The sequence below is a fragment of the Caretta caretta genome, chromosome 14, assembly GCF_965140235.1.
Source record: "Caretta caretta isolate rCarCar2 chromosome 14, rCarCar1.hap1, whole genome shotgun sequence".
NCBI classification, from domain to species: domain Eukaryota; kingdom Metazoa; phylum Chordata; order Testudines; family Cheloniidae; genus Caretta; species Caretta caretta.
Window position 1 is genome coordinate 10015504 of NC_134219.1, and position 23957 is coordinate 10039460.

Sequence of the window (23957 nt, forward strand, 5' to 3'; positions counted from 1 at the left end):
AGGCCTTTAGTGTCACAGCTTAGGGTTCACCCTAACCTTACCCCGTTCCAGCCCCAGCCCTAACCTAGGGAAACCAACCAGCCTGAACCCTAACCCTTGCTAGGGCTGTCAACCCCCTCCAATCCTAACTCTCTGAGTACTAGTCACCCCATTTCACAAGAATATTGCAGAATTAGATGGGGTTCAGAGAAGGATAATGAGAATGATTAGGGGCCTGCAAAACTCACATATGAAGAACAATTGAAAAGACTGGGAATGTTTTCTTTAGAGATGAGATGAATTAGAGGGGACATTGTAGAAGTGTACAAAATAATGCACGCTACAGAGAAGGTAAATCAGGGTCTTCTATTATCCATGTCTCATAACTCAAGAGCAAGGGGATAGTCAATGAAACTGAAAGGCGGCAACTTCAAAACTGACAAAACAAAGAATGTTTTCATACAATGCTTAATTAGACTGTGAAACGCATTGCCACAGGATGTCCTTGAGGCCAAGAACTTGGTAAGTGGCAAAGAGGGATGGGCTATTTATATGGAGAACAAACATGTCTAGAGTTATAATGATAAATACTAAAAAAAGAAAAATGTAAAGAAAAGAGTTTTGGAAGGGATACAAAACCTCATACTTCAGGGTTTCAGCCAATCACTAAGTATCAGGGTTAGGATGATACTCCTCAGGGGGGCAGATCATCCTACGCCTGCCTACTGAGAATTTCTCTGCACCTTCTGCTGAAGCATCAGGTGTTGACCAGTGTCAGAGACAGGAAACTGGACTAGACGGATCATAGGTCTGGCCCAGGCTGGCTGTTCTGAAGCACACAAGGACAGGCCAACATTGAATCAGGCCCAAGAGTTCATCCCAGAATACCATCAGTCCCCACTCTTTTACAGCCTAGTTTCCCCCTCAGAGGTATTGTTGCTTTCACACACTTGCACCCCAGGTTGCGTCGACACTGGTAAATTATGGCCCATAATTCAGCACTATTGCACTCCACCAGTGCTGGCAATAGCAGAAACTGTAGGGTACACAGGGCTCTAGCATTTTCTCACTCTGTTGCCTAACCTTGCGCAGAGTAAGCTTTGAGGACAAAATGGTAAAAATGCCTGTCTCCTGTCTACACAAGCACTGCCATGGTTGATACCACTAGTAGAGCTGAACGGGTAACAGCACACTGATGGGAGACTTCTCTCCAAAACCCAGGCGAAGATGAGACCAGCCTGGTTAGACAACACCGAGGGAAATACGCTCGAGCATTGTGTACCTCCAGTGTCCTGCATGGCTACCGCCAGGTGGACCTGCAACGGCGGTGAACCACGGGGTCCCGAATTCTCCAGGGTCGCCACTAAGTGATCAGAGCCCTGACACGTGTATAGGAGGCGATGATCCAACTCCAGTGCAGACAAATTCTGGGGCTGAAGGTCAAGTAATTTATTTGGAGGAAGGTTCCAAGTTACTGCTTCGTAAAGCAGGGTGGCCGTGCCTTTAGTGTGCTACAGACTTTTTATGTGTCTTCAGCTCCAATGCAGAGCAATATGCTGTGGGACGAAGCTGCATGAACTGGAAGGAGGATGCAGAGGCAGCAGGTCTCAGTCAGGGAGAACTCACCTTTTGGGCACTTTTTAAGGAATTTCTGGATAGTGTAGCAGGGACTTTCCTGGTCTGACTTCAGGCCCGTCCCTGGCCTCAGTTTCCCCTCTCCTGGGGTTGACCGTAAAACAGGCTTTAGGAGGGGAAGTGAGGGAGAAGACTGTACCAGAAGACTGTAACATAAAGGACAAAAGGGAATTTTTGGCAGAATGTAGCAACTCAAGGTGGACACCTAGATTAACACCTCAACTTCCACAAGAAGTAACATACAAATGGTTAACAACCATGAGTGGTGGGGACTTTATGTTGTCTTTCTGATAAATTCATAACCAAAGTCCTTTCAATGCATTTTATGTATATTTCAGACCAGCAGAAGGAACAGCTGCACTGTTGTGTTTATTTTAATATAGCTCTGACTCTTCCTCCCACCATGGTGTTGGTTTGCTTGCTCCGTTTTCAGTATCCAGACAAAGGATCTAGAATATACTGGCAAATATTCTCCTTCCTGCATGATTTATGATGCCAATACTGTGTTGGTCTATCGTATTTTGGGGCATTCACTGTGATATGGTATTAGAAAGATTAAAAATGAAATAAAACATATGAGGAAGAAATAAATGCTCCAGTTACAGGATATTTGGGGAGGTTGCATTGATCCATGTGAGATTATCCACAAAGCAGCAAAATTATTAAACTTGGGGACCATGGGCCTGGAAAGCTCAAGGGATTGATAAAGGAATACAGAACATTTATGCCAGCAGTTTGAATTGCACTCCGCCTTAGGAGGTAATGATGGTCATTACTGTCCAATGACTTTTTGGCAGCCTTTGTGAAATGAGGTGCTGGTCTCAGACCTGTATCCAGTTGGCAGGTAGTTAGATCCCAAATAACAGCCATCATCTCTGACCTCTACTGTGGCCATTTGAGCAGAGACACCAAAGATCAGCAGGGCTTGGAGAGTGAATTACCCTATGACTCCTCAGAGACGGTGTGTATAGATGAAGGGGTAAGCACATTATTGGTATGAATATTGGAATACACCCATGGATATTTAGAACTCTTCCAGCTCTGGTTTGAATAAGTAGATACATTTGGGGGCAGTTGGGATGGGGGACAGCATATTTAAGCAGAACTTCCAAACATTGGAAGTTCATCCACTGCTAAATTGGATCCTGCTGCTACACCGATCTGATGCGGTGAGTTGGCGTTGCACTTGTCTTTATGTAGATAGAGCCTCATTCTGAAAGAGGATTCCCTTCCAGCATCACCTCTAACATCACTAGAGAGTGCTTCAAAGACAATTCTGTTCCTATCTTCTGATTGTAAGTGGCCCCTCCAGTAAGGGGAACTGACCTGCTCTTCAAAACGCTGGCAGAACGCACCCTTGCTGAGACAGACGAGATCATTTAACAGATGCTTCATAGGCACAGCAACTAGGGTTGCCAATTTTGGTTGGATGCATTCCTGGAGGCTTCATCACATATTAATCTTTAATTAAAGATTATGTCCCTTAATTCCTAGCGGCTCCAGGAGGGTTGGCAACCCTAACAGTAACAGGTCTCATCTCTGCCATGGGAAAATAATATTGTTCCCTTGGGTAATAAAGGTAATCAGGGTGATTTCAGCAATTAAACCGTACAGACCTCCAGTGCACAAAACATTTGCTTGTTTCTTACCAACATACCCCAGGCCTAAGGTTGCGAGTCTTTCACGGAGGTCACAGATTCCTCCGTAACTTCCGCAGCTTCCCCCTGCCCGGAAGAGTGGTGGTGGGGCCTCAGGCCGCCCCCTGCTCAGAGTGGTGGTGGCGGGACCACGGGCCGCCCCCTGCCTGGAGCATTTTTGACACGTACTAGAAATTACAGGGGTTCTATAGAGCTAAGGATTCTCAGGACCTGTATGATCCTATAGAGGACTGTATATCTAGGGGGGTCTGGCCCCACTGGCAAACAGATGATGGTCCACCGATAACAGCACTGATGGCAGTTGCTTCCCAGCAGCTGACAAATCCTGGTGTAGCACCAGTAGTTCCTGGTGAAATGAACTCTACCGAGCGCCTGTGTGCACAAAGAATTCAGCTGCTTTAACGAACTCAGTTACCTGTAACCAAGTCAGTTATTTAGGTGCAAGTCTGCATGTGGACCAGCTTTTATACCCAGATCCGTTCCTCCCTTATACTTCTGTAGTTCAGCAACGCTTGCATGGCACAGATTTTTCGCTACTAGCTCCTTTCCACAAGTCACTTGCTGCGCTCCGGGTTTGCCCGCCGGTTTATTTATGGCACCCTCTAGTGGGCAGAATGAGTGAATCTCTTACCTGGTAGTAGTAATCCACATACCGCGGCTCGTAGTGCCAACACCCAGGGTTTTCGACAGCCAGCACATCCTTCAGTAACTCTTCACAGCCTGACAACAGAAGCAAAAGCAAACATTCAGCTCCTTCTGTGTCTGTCCTACTACAGCATTCACACAGGCATGTGCAAGCCTCAGCCAGAGGGGAGACTGAGGGCCTGTCCATAGAGGGGATATTTGTTCCAGTGCAGCTGGCTCTGCATCCCGATTGGTCCCCCCGCTGCAGCCACCAGATCCCAGTCCTGGGGAGGGGGAGAGGCAGGGAGGCGCTGACGGATGGCTGGCACTAGGTCTTGGGCCTGCCCCAGCCGCCCTGCCACCTTGACAGGGAGTGATGCTGCCCCCCACCTCAAGAGTGAGGACCTCCAGCACCTCCCAGGCACCCCCTCCCAGTACACACACCCCTCCACCCCCCCTCCCCCAACTATACCTCCCCTGAATTCCCCCTCCCCCCCGGCAGTGTCTTCTTTTTGGGAAGTTGAAGGATGGTAACCCCAAAATAGATGTCCTGCACTGCTGTGCAATGGGGCTTGCCCAAGTGTGGATTGCTTCAGTCCCAAACCAAAATGTGGCTTGGTCCAGTCAATCTAGCTCCATTAAGCACGAAGGGAAAAAGAGATGGACCAAACCCCAAATCCCTATAGTCAAACTCTGGATACAGTTCAGTATTTCACAGGTCTGAATCTGACTTTATGCCTGTTTGACACTAGTATAACTCCACTGATGTCACCAGAGTCACTCCTGATTTATACTGAAGTAAGTTAAAGAAGGCGAAGTAGCCTAGTGATCAGATCAAGGGAGTCTGAATTCACCTGGTTCCATTACCAACTTTTTGCCTGGCTTTGGTCTGTGATTCTCCTGGCATGGCATCATACAATGTAGAAATGGATTTTTTGCTGGGGGTAACTGGATGTTACACAGAGCTTTCTGCAGGAAACTCCAACATCTTATTAAAATACGTCTCACAATAGGGAGCATATGGTCCTATGTGAGCAAACGCCTACTTCACATTCACAACTACTGCTGCATTTGCTCTGTTGTTAATAAGCATGTTAGTGGCTGGAAAATCAATGTCTGCGTTTCTTTTAGGCTCTCTCATCTGAGAGCCCAAGACAAATATAGAAAGCCTTTGGAGCTGCCAAATTCTCAGTCCCCATTAAATACCATTGATTGTTCTCTGTGTATTGAGTTGTAGAAAGAGGTAATAACAGCCCAGGTTATTTTAACCAGCTTGTTACAGACGTGCTGCCTAAAATGTGTTGACACATTTTATATGGTATTTTACTGGGAGGCTCCAATTATCCAACGGTATTTTTCTTTCTACCTCATCACTAATGTGGTACGTTTGGCTGTGACATAACACATTGCTATTCACCCACAAGGCAGGTGAGCCAGAAGGAGAATGTCACGAAAAGTGAATCACACGGAATTATGTTGCCAGCAGATTATTCACTCCTATTGTCAAAAGGAAAAAATAATAGCTTTAGGGGAGAATTACAGGAAGAAGACACCCTCTGCTGATGGAGATAGAATCCCTTAACAAAGGAAAGGCGCACTCAGAAAGAGCGGGAGAACACCACCAAATTGTAAGGGATCTAATACGTGGGATCAATATCTCCCCGCACACTGGCATATGATGAGAATGACACAGGGCAGATAAAGCAGCTGTCAAGTAAATTATGATCCAAAGAGCACCACATGGACAACTGGTAGCCTGATTTCTCCTCTGCCATAAGAGATGATCAGGAGAAAGGGAGGACAACTGGTATTTTTAAAATAAAAAGTGAAATTCTAGCTTGAATGCTGCACAGGAAAAGAAGAAATTCAAGATAACTAAAGAAGACGCAGCATAGCTCAATGAACTCTGGAAGCAAGGCCCCAATAAGGAATTGAACTTCAGGCATTGCCAAGAATCTCTGGAACTAAGTCACAGCTGCAATGAAGGAAAGTGCTTAACAGAACAAAAGGGTTTTGGCAATAATGAACATGATACTCAGCAAACCAGAGGGAACTAAAAAGGTGGCATAAAAATACGTATCGACAGCCGCGCTAACTGAAGTTCTAGTTCTAGGCGTGGCCAACCTCTGGGTGAATATATGGCTGTGCATAAGGAAGGGAAGGTATGTGGCCACAACGCTGCATACCAGCAGAGGAGGCCGGAAAACCAACACTTTCCCCTGTGTGAAATTTTGAACGAAAAATCATCTCTTGAAATTTTTCAACCAAAAATGTGGGTTTTCCCAGGGGAAATTCCGAATCGATTCAAAATGAAAATCGACATTGCCAGAGAACTGTGGGATATGCCTCCCGAAGTCCTAGCAACACACACAGGTGAGTGCAGCACCAGAGAGGACACAGTATCTCGAGGGTGGCTTTGCAGTGTGGTCACTCACACCCAGCTGAGGCTAACTCAGGTGCTGATCACCCGAGTTAACTCTGCAGTGAGGACATACCCTTAGACTTTGTTTACACTGGGGTCATAGCCATCTTTGTCGCTAAACAAATCCCTACTGTAGATGCAATGCACTGGGTAAACCATGAGTTGCAATGGTGCACCATGGAGCTTACATGCACCAGGTGTATGGTAGGGATTTGCACCTGTGGCTAACACCAGTGTTAGCTAATACATGCTAATTAACATGTTGTTAAACACCACTTTGCACCTAGTGTAGACAAATTCAGTGGTGTTGTATTAGCCAGTCATGGTCAACCCTAGATATTGACCAATGGGAGCAGAATCCCTAGGACTGGCCAGGACTAGCCAACATGTTTTTAAACAATCCTATCTTGGTCCACAACAGGTCCCTAGTGATGTTTAAAAACATGTTTATCGACACATTTGCGAAACACCCCTCATTTTCTCAGTACAAAAAAGGTCAAAGGTATTTCACAGAGTCACTTCCAGAGCAGAACCACCTGCAAAGTGCTTATCTTATGTGGACTGTAGGACCATCACTGACGTTATTAGCTCTACCTTATTCCTATCTTAACATGTATTTTCACTTCTCATTTTAGCCTTCTAAGTCACATTACACATATACAGACATAGCTAAAATACCACTTGTCTACAACTGGAGCCTGTCCTTTTGTTGTATTGCTTGGGAACATTTACAACTTATTAAAAATCTTCATTAACACAAAGGAATATGATCCTGCGTATTCATCCCTGAGATTGCCTTGCTCATGCGATTCCCATGGCACCAGTACTTCAAAAAACGGTTTCTTGTATGACGTATGTAAAGATAAACTTCATTTTCCCCATGAGGAAATTTCCCTCTGTAGATCGCTCTGTCTTGGATCATCACTCATCAATATCCCTTTGTTCCCAATGGCTGTGACCATAACATGTGCTGGTCTGTGCTTTGAGGAGGTTTCTCCATAGTCCTATTACAGAGGATAATTTAATTGTCTATTTGCACCTTTTGCCATTAATAACAAAAGCTTATTAGTCACGGAGCTTTCTACTGCCCATGTGTGTCATGGGAGTCATTAAAGCACAAACGAACTGCTTGCTCCGCCAAGCTCTCTGTGTGAGACACTGGGCACATATTCATTAGAGTGAGTTATCTGCAGAAACCCAGCACCATTCAGTAATGCATGCAGGCAGTGGTAATGGAGGAGATGTTTTACACAGGTGTAAAACTTCCCCTCAACAATATCGCCAGTCATAATTTCAACCCACGTTTCCCTCCTGCATTAGTAACAACCACAGCACTGGGCTGATAACGCAGCATTTCCAGCCAAAGGCCTATAAATGATCCAAAACATTAATTAAAACCTCACAACATGTCTATGAGGCAAGGTCAATATTTTTACCTCCCATTTCCCTGAGGGGGAAACTGAGGCATGAAGGCTGGTGATTTCAGTGGTGCCTCAGGGAATTAGGTGCCCAAATTAAGGGGAGTTTGGTATCTGACTCCCTTAGGTCCCTCTGAAATGAACCTGAGAGGTTAGTTTATGACAGCGCTGAGGACAGAACCCAGCTCCTCTGGGCCCCGATCCTGTGTTTTACCCACAAGAACATCTTTTCCCTCTTTGCATTTTGGCTTTCATCACACTTTTAGGTTTTTCCAGCAGTTGACTCTATACTGGGGACGCCATGGCATGGCCAAACCCATTTAAACTCAGGATGATGATGCCACACCAGGATAAAAATATGGAAAAATTAATTGCCCCACTCTGCACCTAACCTCCCTGGGGGCTGCCCTGGTCACTGTATTAATGGTAGGTGGAGGGGCCTTACCAGACTGGGACTCTTGAGTCCCACATGCCCAATCCAGAACCCAATGAACCCATGTGGCATTTGATACTGACTTCAATGGAAGCAGAATTAGGCATCACCTAGCATCATATATTTTAAAAAATGCAAAATGAGCCAAATCTTGGTCCCATGGGAGTCCATGGCAAAATGCCCACTGGCTTCAATGGGATCAGGATTTGGCCCCATGTAAAACACAGTCTCCTTCTGCAAAGGTGACACTTTGTCCGGCTGAACATCACTGGATAGTGGGAGTCTACATATCCAGCAGCCAGCATTGCCTGTGGTAACATAGTTCCATTGTCACGCAGGCTGGCACAGCGACATTAGTGTTGCTCATCAGGCTGGGAAGAAATTGCATGCTACACTGCACTGACACTAAAAAAAGGCAGAGGGTCAGGAAATGCTGCCGCTGAGAGGGGATTTCCCCTATGCGATTGTTTAAACACAACACTGCAGCCATCTGGGGCCTGATCCAAAGTCTAATCAATACACGGAAAGATTCCCATTAACGGGCTTTGGTTTGCTTCCTGGTAAGACACGTATTTCAGTAACAAAATCTCTGTTAGCGATTCACCACTCTGATCACCTCCCAGTGCAAACCAGATTTTCTTCCCAACATAGCATTCTCCCTATGCACGGTCACTTTGGAAGATCAGCTACTACTGGACCCTTTATCATCTCTGAATATAATTCCAAGCCGTGTGTTTAAAGAGCTGATCATTGCTTTCCCCTCTCTGGGCCCGTACCCATGAGGGGTATGTGTGCACTGCAGCAGGGAGCATGATTCCCAGACAGACTTGGGCTCACTCTGCTCCAGCTAGTGTGCTAAAAAGAGCAGTGTGGCTGTTGCGGCTGGGACAGCGGCTCATGTTAGGCACCTGAATTCAGACCCTGGGGGTGGCTAGCCCATGTCGCCAAGTCCACACTGCTACTTTTAGCACGCTAGCTCTCGTGGAGCTAGTGAGCGCCTGTGTGCCTGGGTTGGGAGGTACGTATTTAGACATGTAGACATACCCTTAGTTAGTGGGTGTCTGTTAGCTTCTAAGGGCCTTGTATCAGGCCCTTTCTTTTCAGAGAGGAAAGTCCCTGACATGTTTACATGGAAACCGATTAGCTGTTGTATTCAGTATTGTTCTCTTTATGATGGATGCTTATGCATGAAAATCACGTCTTTTCCTTATTTTATTTTAGCGCTAATTTGAATTTTACAAGCGCCCTGGGAGGTTTACAGGAAGGGCACATTACAAATGGATGACTGAATTAACACATGGCTCTGCAGACATGTTTACCTGTGTCTTCCTACCGCAAGCATCCATTTTGGCTGGCAGCCTAGAAAATGCCAGCGTGCTAAATTGAAATATCACAATCCACACAGGATGTAATGAAAAATCAAGGTTTATTCTGGCGTATCTCCTTACGGATTAGGGCAAACATTATGGCTTCTGATGGGGATTTTTACAATGCTGCGTTCTGATCTGGCATGCCTGGGACTTATTGCCACTGGTACCCTATCTTGAGAAAAAATACCCTCTTGTCCATGCTTGCAGATGTTCCATTGCCAGTTTTTCAAGCTGTGCAGCAGTGCATACTCGAGGCTAGAATCTGTCCTTAAAAAACCATGGCAAGAGAGCTAAGGAACATCTGCCGGCTACTTTAAGATCCTCCTGCATTAAGACATTTCATTATTTCTATAATTTCATTTTCCAGAAAGCAGCACCACTGAAAGCCACTTATATGGCTGATTGGAGCCATTTCATTTGGCTACCTAATGGTATAACAAGGCCTTACCATGTTAGGATCTATGGAAAGAAAGACAAACTGAGGTTGATTTAGACTATTATTTGTTTTTCCAAGCATGGACAATAAAACATTTCCTACTAGCTGCCAGTGATTCTCTTTTCCCCTTCCCTGGCGGGGGTTGGAAACCTTCAATCATATTCATTTTTGGACACCGTTTTTGGCAAGCGAGACTTATTGCACTGGAATATGTAGTGCAATAGGGGGCATAAAGGAAGGATTTTAGCCATGAATTGTTGCAAATCCTTGGATACTCCAGAGCCATAAACTCTGCGATACACTCTACAAAAGGACCTTCTGCTAAAGATCAATGTATGACATAAGCCCGCTCCTTCCTGGGTAATGGAGTCTCACAAATAAAAGTCCAGTGTCCTTATATCAAGTCTCTGGGCCTAACTCTTGGCCTTCTACTCCTTGCACCCCCTTGTCCAATGACTTCCACTGACCTCAACCCCTTATATCGGGGGGCTTCATGACACCTTCTCTGGAGGCTGGTAGGGGGGTACCCAGACCCTCCCAATACACCTAGTTCCAGCCCAGGGACCCTATAACTAGCAGCGAAGGTCTGCTCCATACAACTCCTTGCTGCCACCTCCCCGTGCTTCTTCCTACCCTGCCTTTCTCAGGCCTTCTCTCCACACAACCTCTGCAGGTTAACCCTTCATGCAGGGCCATGACTCTCAGGGCCCTTGCCTGGAATCCCCTAACAAAATTCCAAATGTAATGAGTAAACTTAACCTAACCTCTGCCCTCCTCAGGCTTGCCCTTTTAGGCCTCAAGTTCCCCATGCTTCGTTCCTTAACTAAACATCTCCCAGGGCTCGCTCCCCTCCTGGAAGTCTAGAACCTGCCCTTCTGCCAGGGCTTAGCAATAAAGACTGTTCCACTCTCAGTAACCATTAGTTTCTTTCTCTACTCAGGCTACGATCCCAGGGCATAGTCTCCCCATGAGCCTCCTCCTCACACCCTCCCTCTTCCCACAGAGTGACTGCAGCCTCTTACCCCACAGCTTCTTTCTTTCATGGCAAAGTAGACTTGACTGAATAGTCACTAGTCGCCACCAGCTGTAATTCCTAAATACTTAGCGGTTTATATTCTCTCACTCTGCTGTGTCCTTCAGGTAATGTAACAACTCCTTTCTAATACTACCCCATTTCCGCTAATAACGTAACATAACTTTTGATATCTTAAGACATTTGAATTCCTCAGAAAGCTTTTCCCTTTCATTATCAAAGCCCTCACAGACCCACACAAGGTGATCAGTTGTTTCTTCCACCTTACAGAGCACACATAGGCCATCTTTGTGTCTGTCTATTTAAAAAAAATGTACTGTTTAAGCCACAATGGCCAATTTGTTGTCTGAACAAAATCATTTCATTTTTCCTATCCAGGTTCTGAAGTACATCATTATCCTCAGCTCTAGGGTACAATTCAAAAAATCTTCTTCCTCTTTTTTCACTAATCCAATTTTGGTACATTAATTGACTTCTGAGGCCCACATTAGCCCATTCAGGGCCTTTGTGAGGTACACACCCCACTACAGATCCCCATTACAATAGCCCAGCACCTCAAAATCTTTAATGCGTTTGTCCTCCCAATATCTCTATATGGTAGGGAATTGTTATCCCTATTAGAATACAGCCCTCAAGCCACTGAAGGGGAAGATATGGTGGGGAGGTGCAAGGCTGTATGGAGAAGTAAAAATGCACCCACAAAAACAGTGCCTGTCCAGATTTGGGGCATTAGTTTAAGAAAGTTATTTACTTACCTGCAGTTATCAAGAAATGGAGGCATCAAATCAATTCTGAGACAGAGGACCCGATTCTGATCTCTGTTAGGCCAGTGACATCAATGGAATTACTTGAGATCTGCACCCGTCTAACAGAGATCAGAATCTGTCCTCTACATTCTTTCATATGTATGCATCACAAAGCCAAAGTGAAATCTATTCTATCCCAGCCCATGGAGGTCCTGCAGTATCTGAGTGCCCTCTAAGCAGTGCACTGAGCAACGTGACTACACATCTGGTCAAGTTTGTTCTCTCCCCCTCTCCTCAGAGGGAGAAACTCAGTGCAGCAGGGAGGTAAACTTCCTTGCAGCTAGTACTTTCCACTCTACAGTCCCTACCACAGCAACCCCCACTCGGCACCCCTCTCCACAGAAGCAACCCCAAACACCTGTCAATAGCAACACTCTACACATCCCACCCAGCAATCCCCACACCACCACCCAGCATTCCCATCTCCCCCACACCCTGTAGCATACATCCTACCCCCCCAGCCAGTACTTCCCCACATACCAGCACTCAATCTATGTATATATTTTTATTGTACCTTCTGATCTGTATGTAATTGAGAGGCGCCCTTCCATTGCTGAAGGTTAATTTTAATTGTAGCTGTTACCACGATACCTATAAGAGTATGTGTTCCTAATTATAAAACACTATTTTATTCTTATTCACTTGTAATTTCATAAAGGCTTACACCACGTTGGTTTTGAGTTAATGATTCTATGGGAAGAGTCTAATCTTTCATCCAGAACGAGTGTAAAAAAGGGCACTGCGTAAGCTTTGTGCTAAAGCCCAAAGCGCTATTTGACATGACAAGCATTAATTAGAGTCTAGCAACGTAATTTTATGCCTCTGCACGGGGATCAATTATTGATTATGGGCCGGATCCTCAGCTGATGTAGATCTGTGCAGCTCTGTTGACTTCAGTGATGTGAAGGAGCTGTGCAATCTGTACCATCTGAGGACGTGGCCTCAAAACGAGGGGAATTGTATACTGGAGCAAAATAATACCCACAAAAACAAGGACATTAAAAATTGAGGCTAAAATTGTGAGCCTGACTCTGATCTGGTGTAACTGTGTTGACTTCAGTGGATTTACTCCGGATTTACACCAGGGTAAGTGCCTTTAACCCAGTTTGCCCTGGAGGCCACGGGTCTCTTTTGATTCTGGATGATTTTGTGTGTCCGACAGTTCTGTACAGCAAAGGTGCAGTGCTCTTCAAACCCTACTGAATGGTCAATTGTTTCGAAGGAAAGTAAACAGAATCACAAAGCAATTTCCTGCAAATGCTCTAAGAAGGAAATTTAACCATCCTGAGTCATGTAATTTTCATGGGCAATTAAGCAGTTTTAATACTATAGGAAATCAAATCCAGTTACTTAATTGGATGTAGCTGGTTCCTGACACATATCCTAGGAGCAGTAGCTATTCACTTATTTACCCTTGGATCTTTAATGGTGTATTAGGCTCATTTATGGCTTCCGGCTATATTAAGCAAAAATTTAATTGAGCCTTAAAAGGTTTGAAGAGGCACTAACCCCACTTCATTAAATAGCTAGAGTGTTACTTACTAGCTAAGGTCCCAATCCTTCAAAGACTTACTCAAGCAATTAGTTCTACTGAAGTCAAAAGGACTGCTCCTGTGAGTAAGAAGCACTCTAAGAGCAAGGATTTGCTGGGTCAAACCTACCGTGTAAGTGGCACAGCGAATGCTAGTCTGAAAGGGTTCACTCCAGATTTTTAGTTTTACTTTGGTGCCCTATTGCCATTCTTGCACTCACATGGCTCAGTCCTGATCTCGGGTATAAGGGCATGAGCCACAGACATTGATTTTAAGTCAGTCACCGCATACATCTGTAACCTACTCTTCTATCGATGTAATCTACACCTCCCATTCTGTGGCTGATCCACAGAGAGAGAGTTGTCTCATACTTCTCCCAGCTAACGGATTTGGAGCTGAATTTCTCAAAGTGCCTAAGCACTTTACTCCTAAACTCCTTTGAGGATCAAGGCCTAGGCACCTACCTGCATCTTTAGGCACCTATGTACCTTTAAAAGGCAACTTAAAAGGTCATGCCCAGGACTTCAATGGGACCACATGCAGAATAAACGACTGCTCCAGGTGAGTAGAGGGACTAGAATCGGGTTCTCAAGAAGCACTGTTTGTACTTTAGCATTATAATAGATGGTATTGTGTTGAAACAATCAGGATATATAACACTGGTCAATATAGCTCATATGAAAGACATTATACAGTAATTACTGTACAGTTGTTTGTGTGGTTTCCATGGTTTAAATAGCCTCTTGGAAGTCTGAATGCATTTTTCTCTACTACTTTTCTACTTAAAAATATAAATATATATTCATGTGTTTCCAATGCAAGAGAATCTGTGACAACTCTCGTTTCCTGTTCCTTTAATGTAATCTGAAGTCATACTTTTTAGTTAACTGCAGCTACAGGGCCAGTAGGGAGAGCTCATCCTTTATTTGTTTGGTAGGTTTTTTTTTATATAGAATAGGTTTTTTTGTCAAAGAAAAGAACACTATGAGAACAGAAACAGGGGTACTTAATAGAACAAACAGGTCAAATGTACTTACTTAAACCTTACTAACCAGACTAAGGGCATCATTGTGCAAACACTCCTGAGCATGATGCTTACTACTCTGACTAACTCACTGCCGTCAATACGACTTCTCAAGTCAGTAAGCACTATGACTGATAGCAACTGTTGGCAGGATCAGGCCCTCAATCAGTTTACAATCAAAATGATCAAACACTGAACCCAGTGGTCAAATGTAACAGATGAAATCCTGGCCCCACTGAAGTCTGTGAGAATTCTGCCACTGATGTAACTGGGGCCAGGATTTCAAAGGTGTATTTACAACAAGCCGATATCTGACGGCAGTAGTTCTCCTGACTGGTGATTGTTAATTGAACCGATGGCATGAAGTGAGCAGCTGGAGAGTGCAGATACACCAGGAGCTAAACTTTGTTATTTTGATGTTCCAGCAAACAAGCTTTACAGCCTTTATCTTGATGACAAGCCAGTCCCCGTTTGCAGCAGAGCGTAATCATGCTAGGAAAGGGGCCCCAACAGCAGGGTTACTACTCAAGTGCTGAAGCAAGACATTTACTGGATAACCTACCTTTACAAAGGAGAAAGAACAGACGCTTTCCTTAAAGAGATAGGATCCCCTCCAGCCTAGAGTTTCATCAGAAAGATACACAACGGGTATGTCTAAACTGCAATAAAACACCTGCGGCTGGTCCATGTCAGCGGAGTCGGGCTCACGGGGCTCAGGTTGCAGTGCTGATAGATTGCAGTGTAGACCTTCGGGTTCCAGGTGCCGCAGCCTGAGCTCCAGCACGAGCCCAGACATCTATTGTATTGCCCCACACAGCCTAGGCCCCGAGAGCCCCAGTCCGCTGACACAGGCCAGCCAGGGTGATTTACTTCAGTGCAGACAAATCCAACAAGACTAAGCTCCTCCAACCCATTATATCCCCCATTACTGCTCCTTCAGCTTGTCTAAATCCTCCATCCCAGGAAATCAGGAGCACGCTGTCAATGTACACCAGAAAGCAGACTGCTAGAGGCCTGAGAAGGCTTAATTTTGTTTCTACTTGCCATCTCAGCAGCGGCTGCAGAGGTGTATGAGTCTTAGGTCAAGGGCCATGTGGAGTTTGTCCAGCTCAGAGATGGGACGGGGGGAGGAGGGGGAAGACGACACACGGGACACCTTAGCAAACAGCAGGGTCTTCCTTCAGAAAGAGCCAGGAGATTTTTCACACACATGCAGAGCAGGCAGTGTCTTGGTTTCAGCAGGGGTACGGGCCACGCCACTGATTTCAGATCCCAAAGTTCAAGAGTGTTTGGATCCAGAGTTTTAATTCATCTTTTTATGGATACAGGAGCTGTTTGCAAACTACAGATCTGGATTTCAAATACACCAATGTTTGGGAGCGTTGAGTTCTGGAGTTTTGGACCAGATCCATAGCTGGTTTTGAAGACCTCATCTGAGAGATTCAATCAAATTTCTAAACTTCATGGAACTCAATTTTTCTCCCTCAAGGCTGATTCTTGGCTGCTGGGATGTGAATCCAGGATTCCAGAAAACTTAGATGTTTCAACCCCAATGTTTAAACACAGATTCACGACACAGACAACTCCCAAATAGGAACACAAAAGTATTTCACTTCTGCCAGGTAAAAAGTTATCCTTCATCCCGGAATATCAAGGGAACTATCCCCAAGAGCTCAGCTCTGTGATGAGACAATTTAATCTGAAGTCCCATAAATAAGAAATATGGCAAGGAATTAGGGTAGTAAATTTTTTTTAATGTAAATGTTTGGCTTCCACCACTAAGAATAACACAGATTCATACTCAATTAGAACAAAACCTTGGGATTTATCATAGTGTCTCATCTTGCTAAATTAATCTGATTACTATACACAATTCAAATAGGCTAGGGTGTCAAAGGGCCATATTTAAAATCGGTTGCAGCCTAGTTGGATTGATTGTTTTTGTCTGAGAACGAGAGCACTGCTATTCTTGCCACACGAAGCCCTGTTGAAAAATGATAGACAACATGGTGGAGTCTTCTCATTTTTGGAAGGGGAGCAAACATATTCTCAACTTTAATCACAGCAATTTGTTTTAAAGAAAGAAAAATGTCTCTGCTGGCTGAAGACCAATAAAACCTTCATCGGGTGAGGTAAGTGATGGATCTAGTTCCTTATTAAGAGTTGCAGTAAAATATATACATAAAATGGGATGTCTTTTATTAAATAGCTGTAAATACTCTTTGATTTGAGATGGTGGCTGATGGTGATGCCAAGGATCCATATATGAAAGATAATGGGAAGGCCAAGACAATGGACGTTTTCCTCCCCTGTTGTATCCCTTTTGCATGCCCCTAAATCAACAGAATTTTAAGCTGCACCCGGGACATGCAGCAGCAGGGATGCCCCCAAAATAGGCAGAGCCCTACACTATAGCTGGCATTCCCTGTCATCAGAGTAATGAAGATAGATCCAAAGACAAGACATAGGGTTTCAACAGAGATTCATATCACAGCAAAGAGAAAAAATAGGCAAAATGTGATTTCTCCTTTTTATGTGTTGCTCTGAATGCCTAAATGAGCCCATTTTACTAAACAAACAAAACCACAAAACAAAATACCAGCTCCCCCCATCTACTTTTTTTTTTGGGGGGGGGGTGCTAAAAATGACTCATTCATTATAACCATGAGATCACTTTGAACAAAAAGGTGGCTCTGGAATTCAAAGTTCAACCTAAGAAATTTTAATTTTTGCAGATTTTGAATTTTTGTAGGTTTTCGGTTCATTTTAAAAAAAAATGTATATAAAAGTGAAATCTATGGATTAGCACAAAATCACCCCAAATAGCATCAAACATTCTGTAAACTTTCATAGAAAACTGTTCACTGCGTTCATACGGCTCTATGAATTTTTAACCAAAGCCTCCACAGCTCTTTTGCCTGAGAAAACTGTCTGTGGAACGTAGAGAACTCAAACATAATTCAAATATAAATATCTACAGCTGTTAGTTGAGAACGTCTCTTACACTGGAGAAACTGTATAGGAAAAGTCCATTCATGAGTAAAGGTTATTAACCCAGTGTGGACTGAAGTTACAGATCATGGAAAATTCCCAGTGACCTTGATAATCTGAAGCTTTTCAGGTACAGTCAAAGTTTTACACATGTGAATTCATTCACGTTTAGACTGAGCTCCTTATCCTGTGGACTGTCTAAATATGCAGGTGGTTTAAAGAAATAAGGCCCCAGTTTTACAAAGACTCATGCACATGCTTAATTTGATGGTTGACTTTAATGGGACACATCATGTGCTTTAAGTTAAGCATGTGCCTAACTCTTTGCAAGATCAGCATCTTATTGATTATACTTCTGTGAGACAGAAGAGCAAAGTGCAATTCACCAGCATCTATCCTAGTAAGTATCAAATCTTCTGACGCCCCATGCCCTAAGAAAACATTATTGAGTTAAACTGGGTATTTTATAAAAAGCTGCATTACAATACTTACTTACCTTTGATAGCAAAAACTCCATGACAGAAATCCTTGAAGTTGATTCTTCCCAGGTCATTTGGGTCCAAGTATTTAGCCAATTTTTCCACCTAGAAAAGAATATACAAAGTTTACTATGTGTTGCTTCTATCTTGGTCACGCTCTTATGGAGAAAACACCAGTTTCAAAAATATCTGCAGTACGCAACTAAAATCAGTACAAGGTAAAAATACTTATCTATGTAGATATAAAACCAAAACTTTGTGACTTTCCATGACATAAAATATAGGAGAGACTGTATATGAGAGACCCAAGAACATTAAAAGTGAAAGAAGCTTAATATGAGATTACTTTGTTTAGTGCCGTATTATTTTCTATAATCTCAGTTTCGTGGTTTAGCATTTCTGATGTAAATTATCACCCACCAAAGGGGATCACACTGGGTGTACTGCAGTAAATTTGCATGTATATTGAGGGAGATATTTCACATTGAGGAAGGGTTGAAGGATTTTTCAGGCGAGATTGGAGGAAGAAGAGGGAGGGAATTTGGTGAATCTACGCAGTGGATCAAAAGAAGGCACAAAACCAAGCGTGGGAAAAGAAAGCAAAAAAGCAGTTAAGTGGGGGGAGGGGAAGAGAGCAAAGCAGGGGCGTTGGAACAGTTTGTATAGTGGGGGTGCTGAGAGCCATTGAACCAAACTATAAACTCTGTATATGATGGAAATCACTTTGAGACAGGGGGTGCCCTAATTCCAGCTCCTATAGAGCAAAGGTAGAGGCAGTTGTCCAGTGGATAGGGCACTGGAGTGGGAGTCAGAGGACTCTTCTATTCTCAGCTCAGCCACTGACCTGCTTTGTGATGATAGGCAAAAGTCACTTCACCTCTCTGTGCCTGTTTACCCTTTAACCTATGTAGATTGTAAACTCTTTGGGACCAGAGCTCTCTCTCACTACTTGTATGCACATAATGCCTAACACAATGGGGGTCTGACTTTGGTCTGATCCTCTAGGGTGCAACTACAATATAAATACGACCAATTATTACATCAATATATACTATATATTATATTAAGATTTATTATAAGATTGTAAGGAGCAATGAGAGCAGGAATGCAGGATATTACAATATTCGGAAGGACAGAATGCAAGCTTAAACATGCCGGTATGAACAGCAATCAAAGCCCAGCTGACAATACACACAGCAAATGAATGAATCCTGGTGACCCAGTTTCTCAATTTTTTGGTTTCTCACGTGCTAGCAAAACCCTGCGGAATGCTTTAAGGCCCTCTAGAGGGTGCACTAATGTCTGACCATGAAACCTCCTCACTTCTATTCTATCCATCCAGTATACCCAGACCATTTTGTTTAGATGGGTTATGATCAATGGGAATATTCTCCATCCTAATGAAAGCCTGGCAGTGCTGTAAAACCAACAGGGTTTCAGCATTTCAGTCTACTGCTGGGGCCGTTCAGTTTGCCAGTGTATCCTATACACAAAATATGGTTTTCGAAATCATGATGCCGGGGTGCTTACATCACATGCTGTCAGTTTCCAAGGACCATTGGAACAGCAGAGTCAAACATGTAGAAGAAGTAGCCTGTGGAAGTGTGCATATGGAGTAATGTTCTCATGAACCACACCTCCAGCTGGGACCCAGATGGAGCAACCAGAGCCAAAACACCAGCTGACAGCTCTTGAGATTATTTCTCCACCCAGCATCCTTGTAACAAATGCGATGGGTCCCTCCAGTAAGCTCTTATTTAGAACAACAAAATCTAATTAAGGTGCTTAGATAAGCAATAGGTAAAACTTTGATGAATTGCCACTTTCCGCTCCCTAATGCTCAGTCTCATGCCCTGGCATTCAGTATGCACTTCCAATCAGCCTGAAGACTCAGCAACGGTACATACAACAGCACCTAGGCCCTGGTTCAGTAAAGTACAAAAGTGCTTGTTTAATTTTAAGCAGGTGCCTAAGAACTTTGTTGACTCAGATCCTTAGATACTACCCTGAATAGTGCTAAATTTCTTGGGTTGACAGATTAAGTTGTTAGTCAGACATGTGAACAGGTTTTGTACTGTTTTAAATACACTTTAGTAAAAATGTAGTAATGATAGATGTGTTAGACCTGTTCTGCATACCATATCTATACAAACCATACATTCCCAGTTAATTGCATTTAAAGAAACCCTGCAATTATATTAAATATATAAACACCTTTTACATGTATTATTTAAAATCTTTAAACCCACCCCCCATAAAACTGTATTTATATCTGCTGCGTATTTGCTATAACAATACTTAGCACACATACAATCCCCAGTCGCCCAGTGCTTTACAAGGCATTATCCTCATTCTGTAGATGATGAACATGAGGCACAGAGAAGTTAAGTGAGTTGCCCACAGTTTCACTGAAAATCTGCTGCAGAACAGGGAACAAAAACCAGAACTTCCTGCTGGCATATGGAGAAAAGGTACGTAAGATACTATGGTGATGCATGCCATAGAATTGCTTATTACTGGATAAAATACTGACTTAATTGGGGTAAGGGTATTTTCCTATGGGTTGGATACATTATTTTGATACTGTCAAATGGATCAACCATGAATGAATCTGGGAAAACAGCAATGTGGATTTAAGAATCTATTTATGGTGCAGAATGCTTGGTGTTGAGTAGGGGAGAATGGAACAATTTGATCCAGAGGCTAAATCCTTCCCTTTCCCCTCCTTCTTTTTAAAAAATCACCTGCAGCTCCCCTCATGCAGACATGGCAAGTAAAGAGCTGTAGGATGAATTCTGCAGCATGCAGTGAGTTTAGGGAGAAATCTTACAGAAGTTCTCTTATTGCAAAAACCTTTGGAGAGCTGATAATGATGTGCTGTCAGTCTGATGGCAAAATGCAGCATTTGGCCAGAACCATGGACAGCACACATCAAGGGAGATTCTGTTAGAGGCAGTCATCCTTACACAAACCTCTTTGATATTACATCATGGGAGACAGTAGTCTTGTGGTTACAGCTGTTCTCTGGGATTCAGGACTCCTGGATGCAGGACTCCTGGATGCTGATCACAGTGGATGATATCTATGTATCCTCACTAACCTTTTCATGCCTCAGTTTACTTACTTGGTCACTTAGTCCATCCCATGCTTTGATGCACACTGGGCTACCCACATTTGCCTTCCATGCCTCAGTTTACCCACCTGTAAAATGGGGATACACAATAATAATCTACTACCTCACTGGGATGGTGCAGGGATTAACTAACTGAGGTGTATTAACTGCTCTGAGATTACCAGATTAAGAAGTGCTATAGAAAAACAAAGACAGCATGGTCTCATGGACAGGCTGTCCAACTGGTACTCAGAAGACCTGGGTTCTATTTCCAGCTCTGACTTGCTGTATGAACTCATTTACTGTCCTGTGCCTTGGTTTCCCTATAAAATGGAAATTGTAAGGATACATACATACTTTGAGATCAAGGGATAGAAAACACAATCTAACAGCTAAGTAATAGTAGTATTCAGAAAGCAAATAATTAAACAAAGAGCAATAAGGTTAAAACAAAGTCAAAATTAATGTTACTTACAAACAAGGCCAAATAGGAAACTCCAAGGAACCCAAATAAATGCATGGAAGTAAACTTCCCTGGTGGCCTAATTTCTCTGTATTCTGATTGTGTATTCTAGTGAATTATGGGGTCAGAGCCACCAGTGCAGTAACTCTCCAGCGTGTGGGGGACGGCAGTACACGGAGGTGGAAAACAGCATTCCTTCCAAATCTCTGCTTGAGTGGTTTTACTCAAACCCCTGATGGGTGACTTTGATCTCTCTTCAGATACAGATTTCAGGTATCATCCTTTCCCACCTGTAATCTCTCTCCTCGTGTTTTATTCTGGACCGTTGAAAGACATGACTCACATTGTACATTCTAAGAGCTGTGGGAACGCTTCCCCCCAGCCCTGCCTGTTAATACATGGATGGCTGCTCAGATTATACATTCATCCAAGTCAAAGAACAAATCCTGTGTGGCTGGCCCAGGATGTACAGTGGCTCTAATTGGAGATGGGGGTTTATGTGTAGGTGTTCAAGGAAATCACATACCATACGTGCATGAAATACAGCTCTTGGTGCACGAGACATAAATAAGAGCTCAAGCAGAATCCGTGCACAACATAACAACAGGCAATATTTTGCTCAACCTCCTATGGCTACATAATGTTGAGCTGGAGACACACTCCATCCCTCTGTAATTGGCATCACGCACACATCTCTGATCTAACAAGCTTGTCACAGATCAGCTCGTTGAAGGAAGCCATATGCATTATGCTGACATAAATCAGCTCAGATTTACTGCTGAATGGCGTGAAGCTGCCTGATACGACGGAATGTTATGTCCCCAAACCAACATAATTTACAGCTTTGGCATGCCTCTGTCACAGCCAGTGAGGGTAAGTGTTATATATGAAAGGAAGAGGGGGTACCATGAAGAATGCAAGCAACAGAATGCCTTTACATTACCAGGTACTCTGGTAGCATAGATCCAGCAGGATATAAACACATCATGCACCCACATGCAAAGGAAATAGAATGGTACACACCGCATACCTGACCAGCAGGATAGCCAATGTATAATTGCGTATGGAGCACTGTGACAAGAGGTCACAGATGCAGATAAAGCGTAAAATTTTCAAAAGCACTGAACTGACTTAGGAGCATATGTCTCATTTGCAAAAGAGGCTTGGGGACTTTGGTACTTTAATTTTTTTTACCCTTTATCTTCATCTCTGATGGCAAGAAGGGTCTTTTGCTTGAGGCAAAGGATGGGAGTCAGCAGACCTGGGCTCTGTTATGCCACAGATGTCCTGTGTGACCGTGGGCAAGTTGTCTAGTCTCTTTAATGAATGGCCTAGGTTCTTCTAGACCAGGGGTTCTCAAACTGGGGGTTGGGACCCCTCAGGGGGCCATGAGGTTATTATGTGGGGGGTTGTGTGCTGTGAGTCTCCACCCCAAACCCCGCTTTGCCTCCAGCATTTATAATAGTGTTAAATATATAAAAAAGTATTTTTACTTTATAAGGGGGGGGGGTGTCGCACTCAGAGACTTGCTATGTGAAAGGGGTCACCAGGACAAAAGTTTGAGAATCACTGTTCTAGACCAACCAAATAGCAGGAAAGCTGCAAACTCCTTCTTCTCCTTTCTTCACCCAGCATGGGATCTGGAGCATGGTGGCTTCCGGCTTGCTGAGAAATTCTACTCCATGTCCAAAACATTTTAAAACATGGATGTGTTTTAGAGATTGGGCAGGCAGAAGTCTGAATGTGTGGGGTGTCACTCAAAGTACATGTGAAGGTACAATGCCCTGTGAAGATGACTTCAAAGGACTTCCCTTGCTGATGGCCTATGCCAAATTAGCACATTCTGTTTCAGCACCATTCCATTTTCAGTGGAGTGATGGCGAAGCTAGTATTTATGAACCAGTGAGCCTCCCGAAGACAGGGGAGACTCCTTCAAGAGCAAAGATAGCCCTGGGGCATGCCATTATCATATTATCTATGCTCTGGACTCAGAGAACAGCCTTTTCATTGCTCCACCGGTTTGCTGAGACTTGTCAGCTATGACTGCATCCCTATCAATGAGTATCTCAAGAGAAGCCTTGGAAACTTTTACCTCGTGCTTCCCATATCATTTCTATTAATGCATGTTCCATTGCTCAGATCCACTCCAGACCATAGTCCAGATCCTCAGCTGGTGTCAGTCAGCACAGCAGTGCACTATTCCAACCCGTACATGGTCAGAACTCACAAGTCTGAATAAGAAGATTGGCTTAAAAATCACGAGAGTTCTCAGGAACAATCAATGTTGAGGTTTTTTTTACAACCTCTGGATTTTGGTTTATGTTTTCACGCTTTCTCCCCACACCCATGAGGGCTAAAAACATTTTTTAATAAAAGCCGAGATTTGCACAAAGTAATGAGACTCCAGGAGTGACCATTTAAGAAAATGACCAAATACTGTGAGATTCACAATAAAATCACTAGAGCTGGCAACACTGGAAGTCAATGTAGCTATGCTGATTTACACCAGCTAAGGATCTGACCCTATAGTCACAAAACATAT

At 43.7% G+C, this 23957-nt stretch overlaps 1 protein-coding gene across 1 annotated transcript in view; it reads right to left on the reverse strand.

Annotated features, from left to right (window-relative positions):
• The window catches only part of RAB11FIP4 (RAB11 family interacting protein 4), a 211065-nt gene that overhangs the window by 118400 nt on the left and 68708 nt on the right, over positions 1–23957 (reverse strand). Inside the window, exons 2-3 of the mRNA XM_048817606.2 lie at positions 17858–17945; positions 3904–3992 (exon numbers count right to left, since the gene is read on the reverse strand). Coding sequence (XP_048673563.1) covers positions 3904–3992; positions 17858–17945 — 177 coding nt within the window. The remainder of the gene's footprint in view (positions 1–3903; positions 3993–17857; positions 17946–23957) is intronic.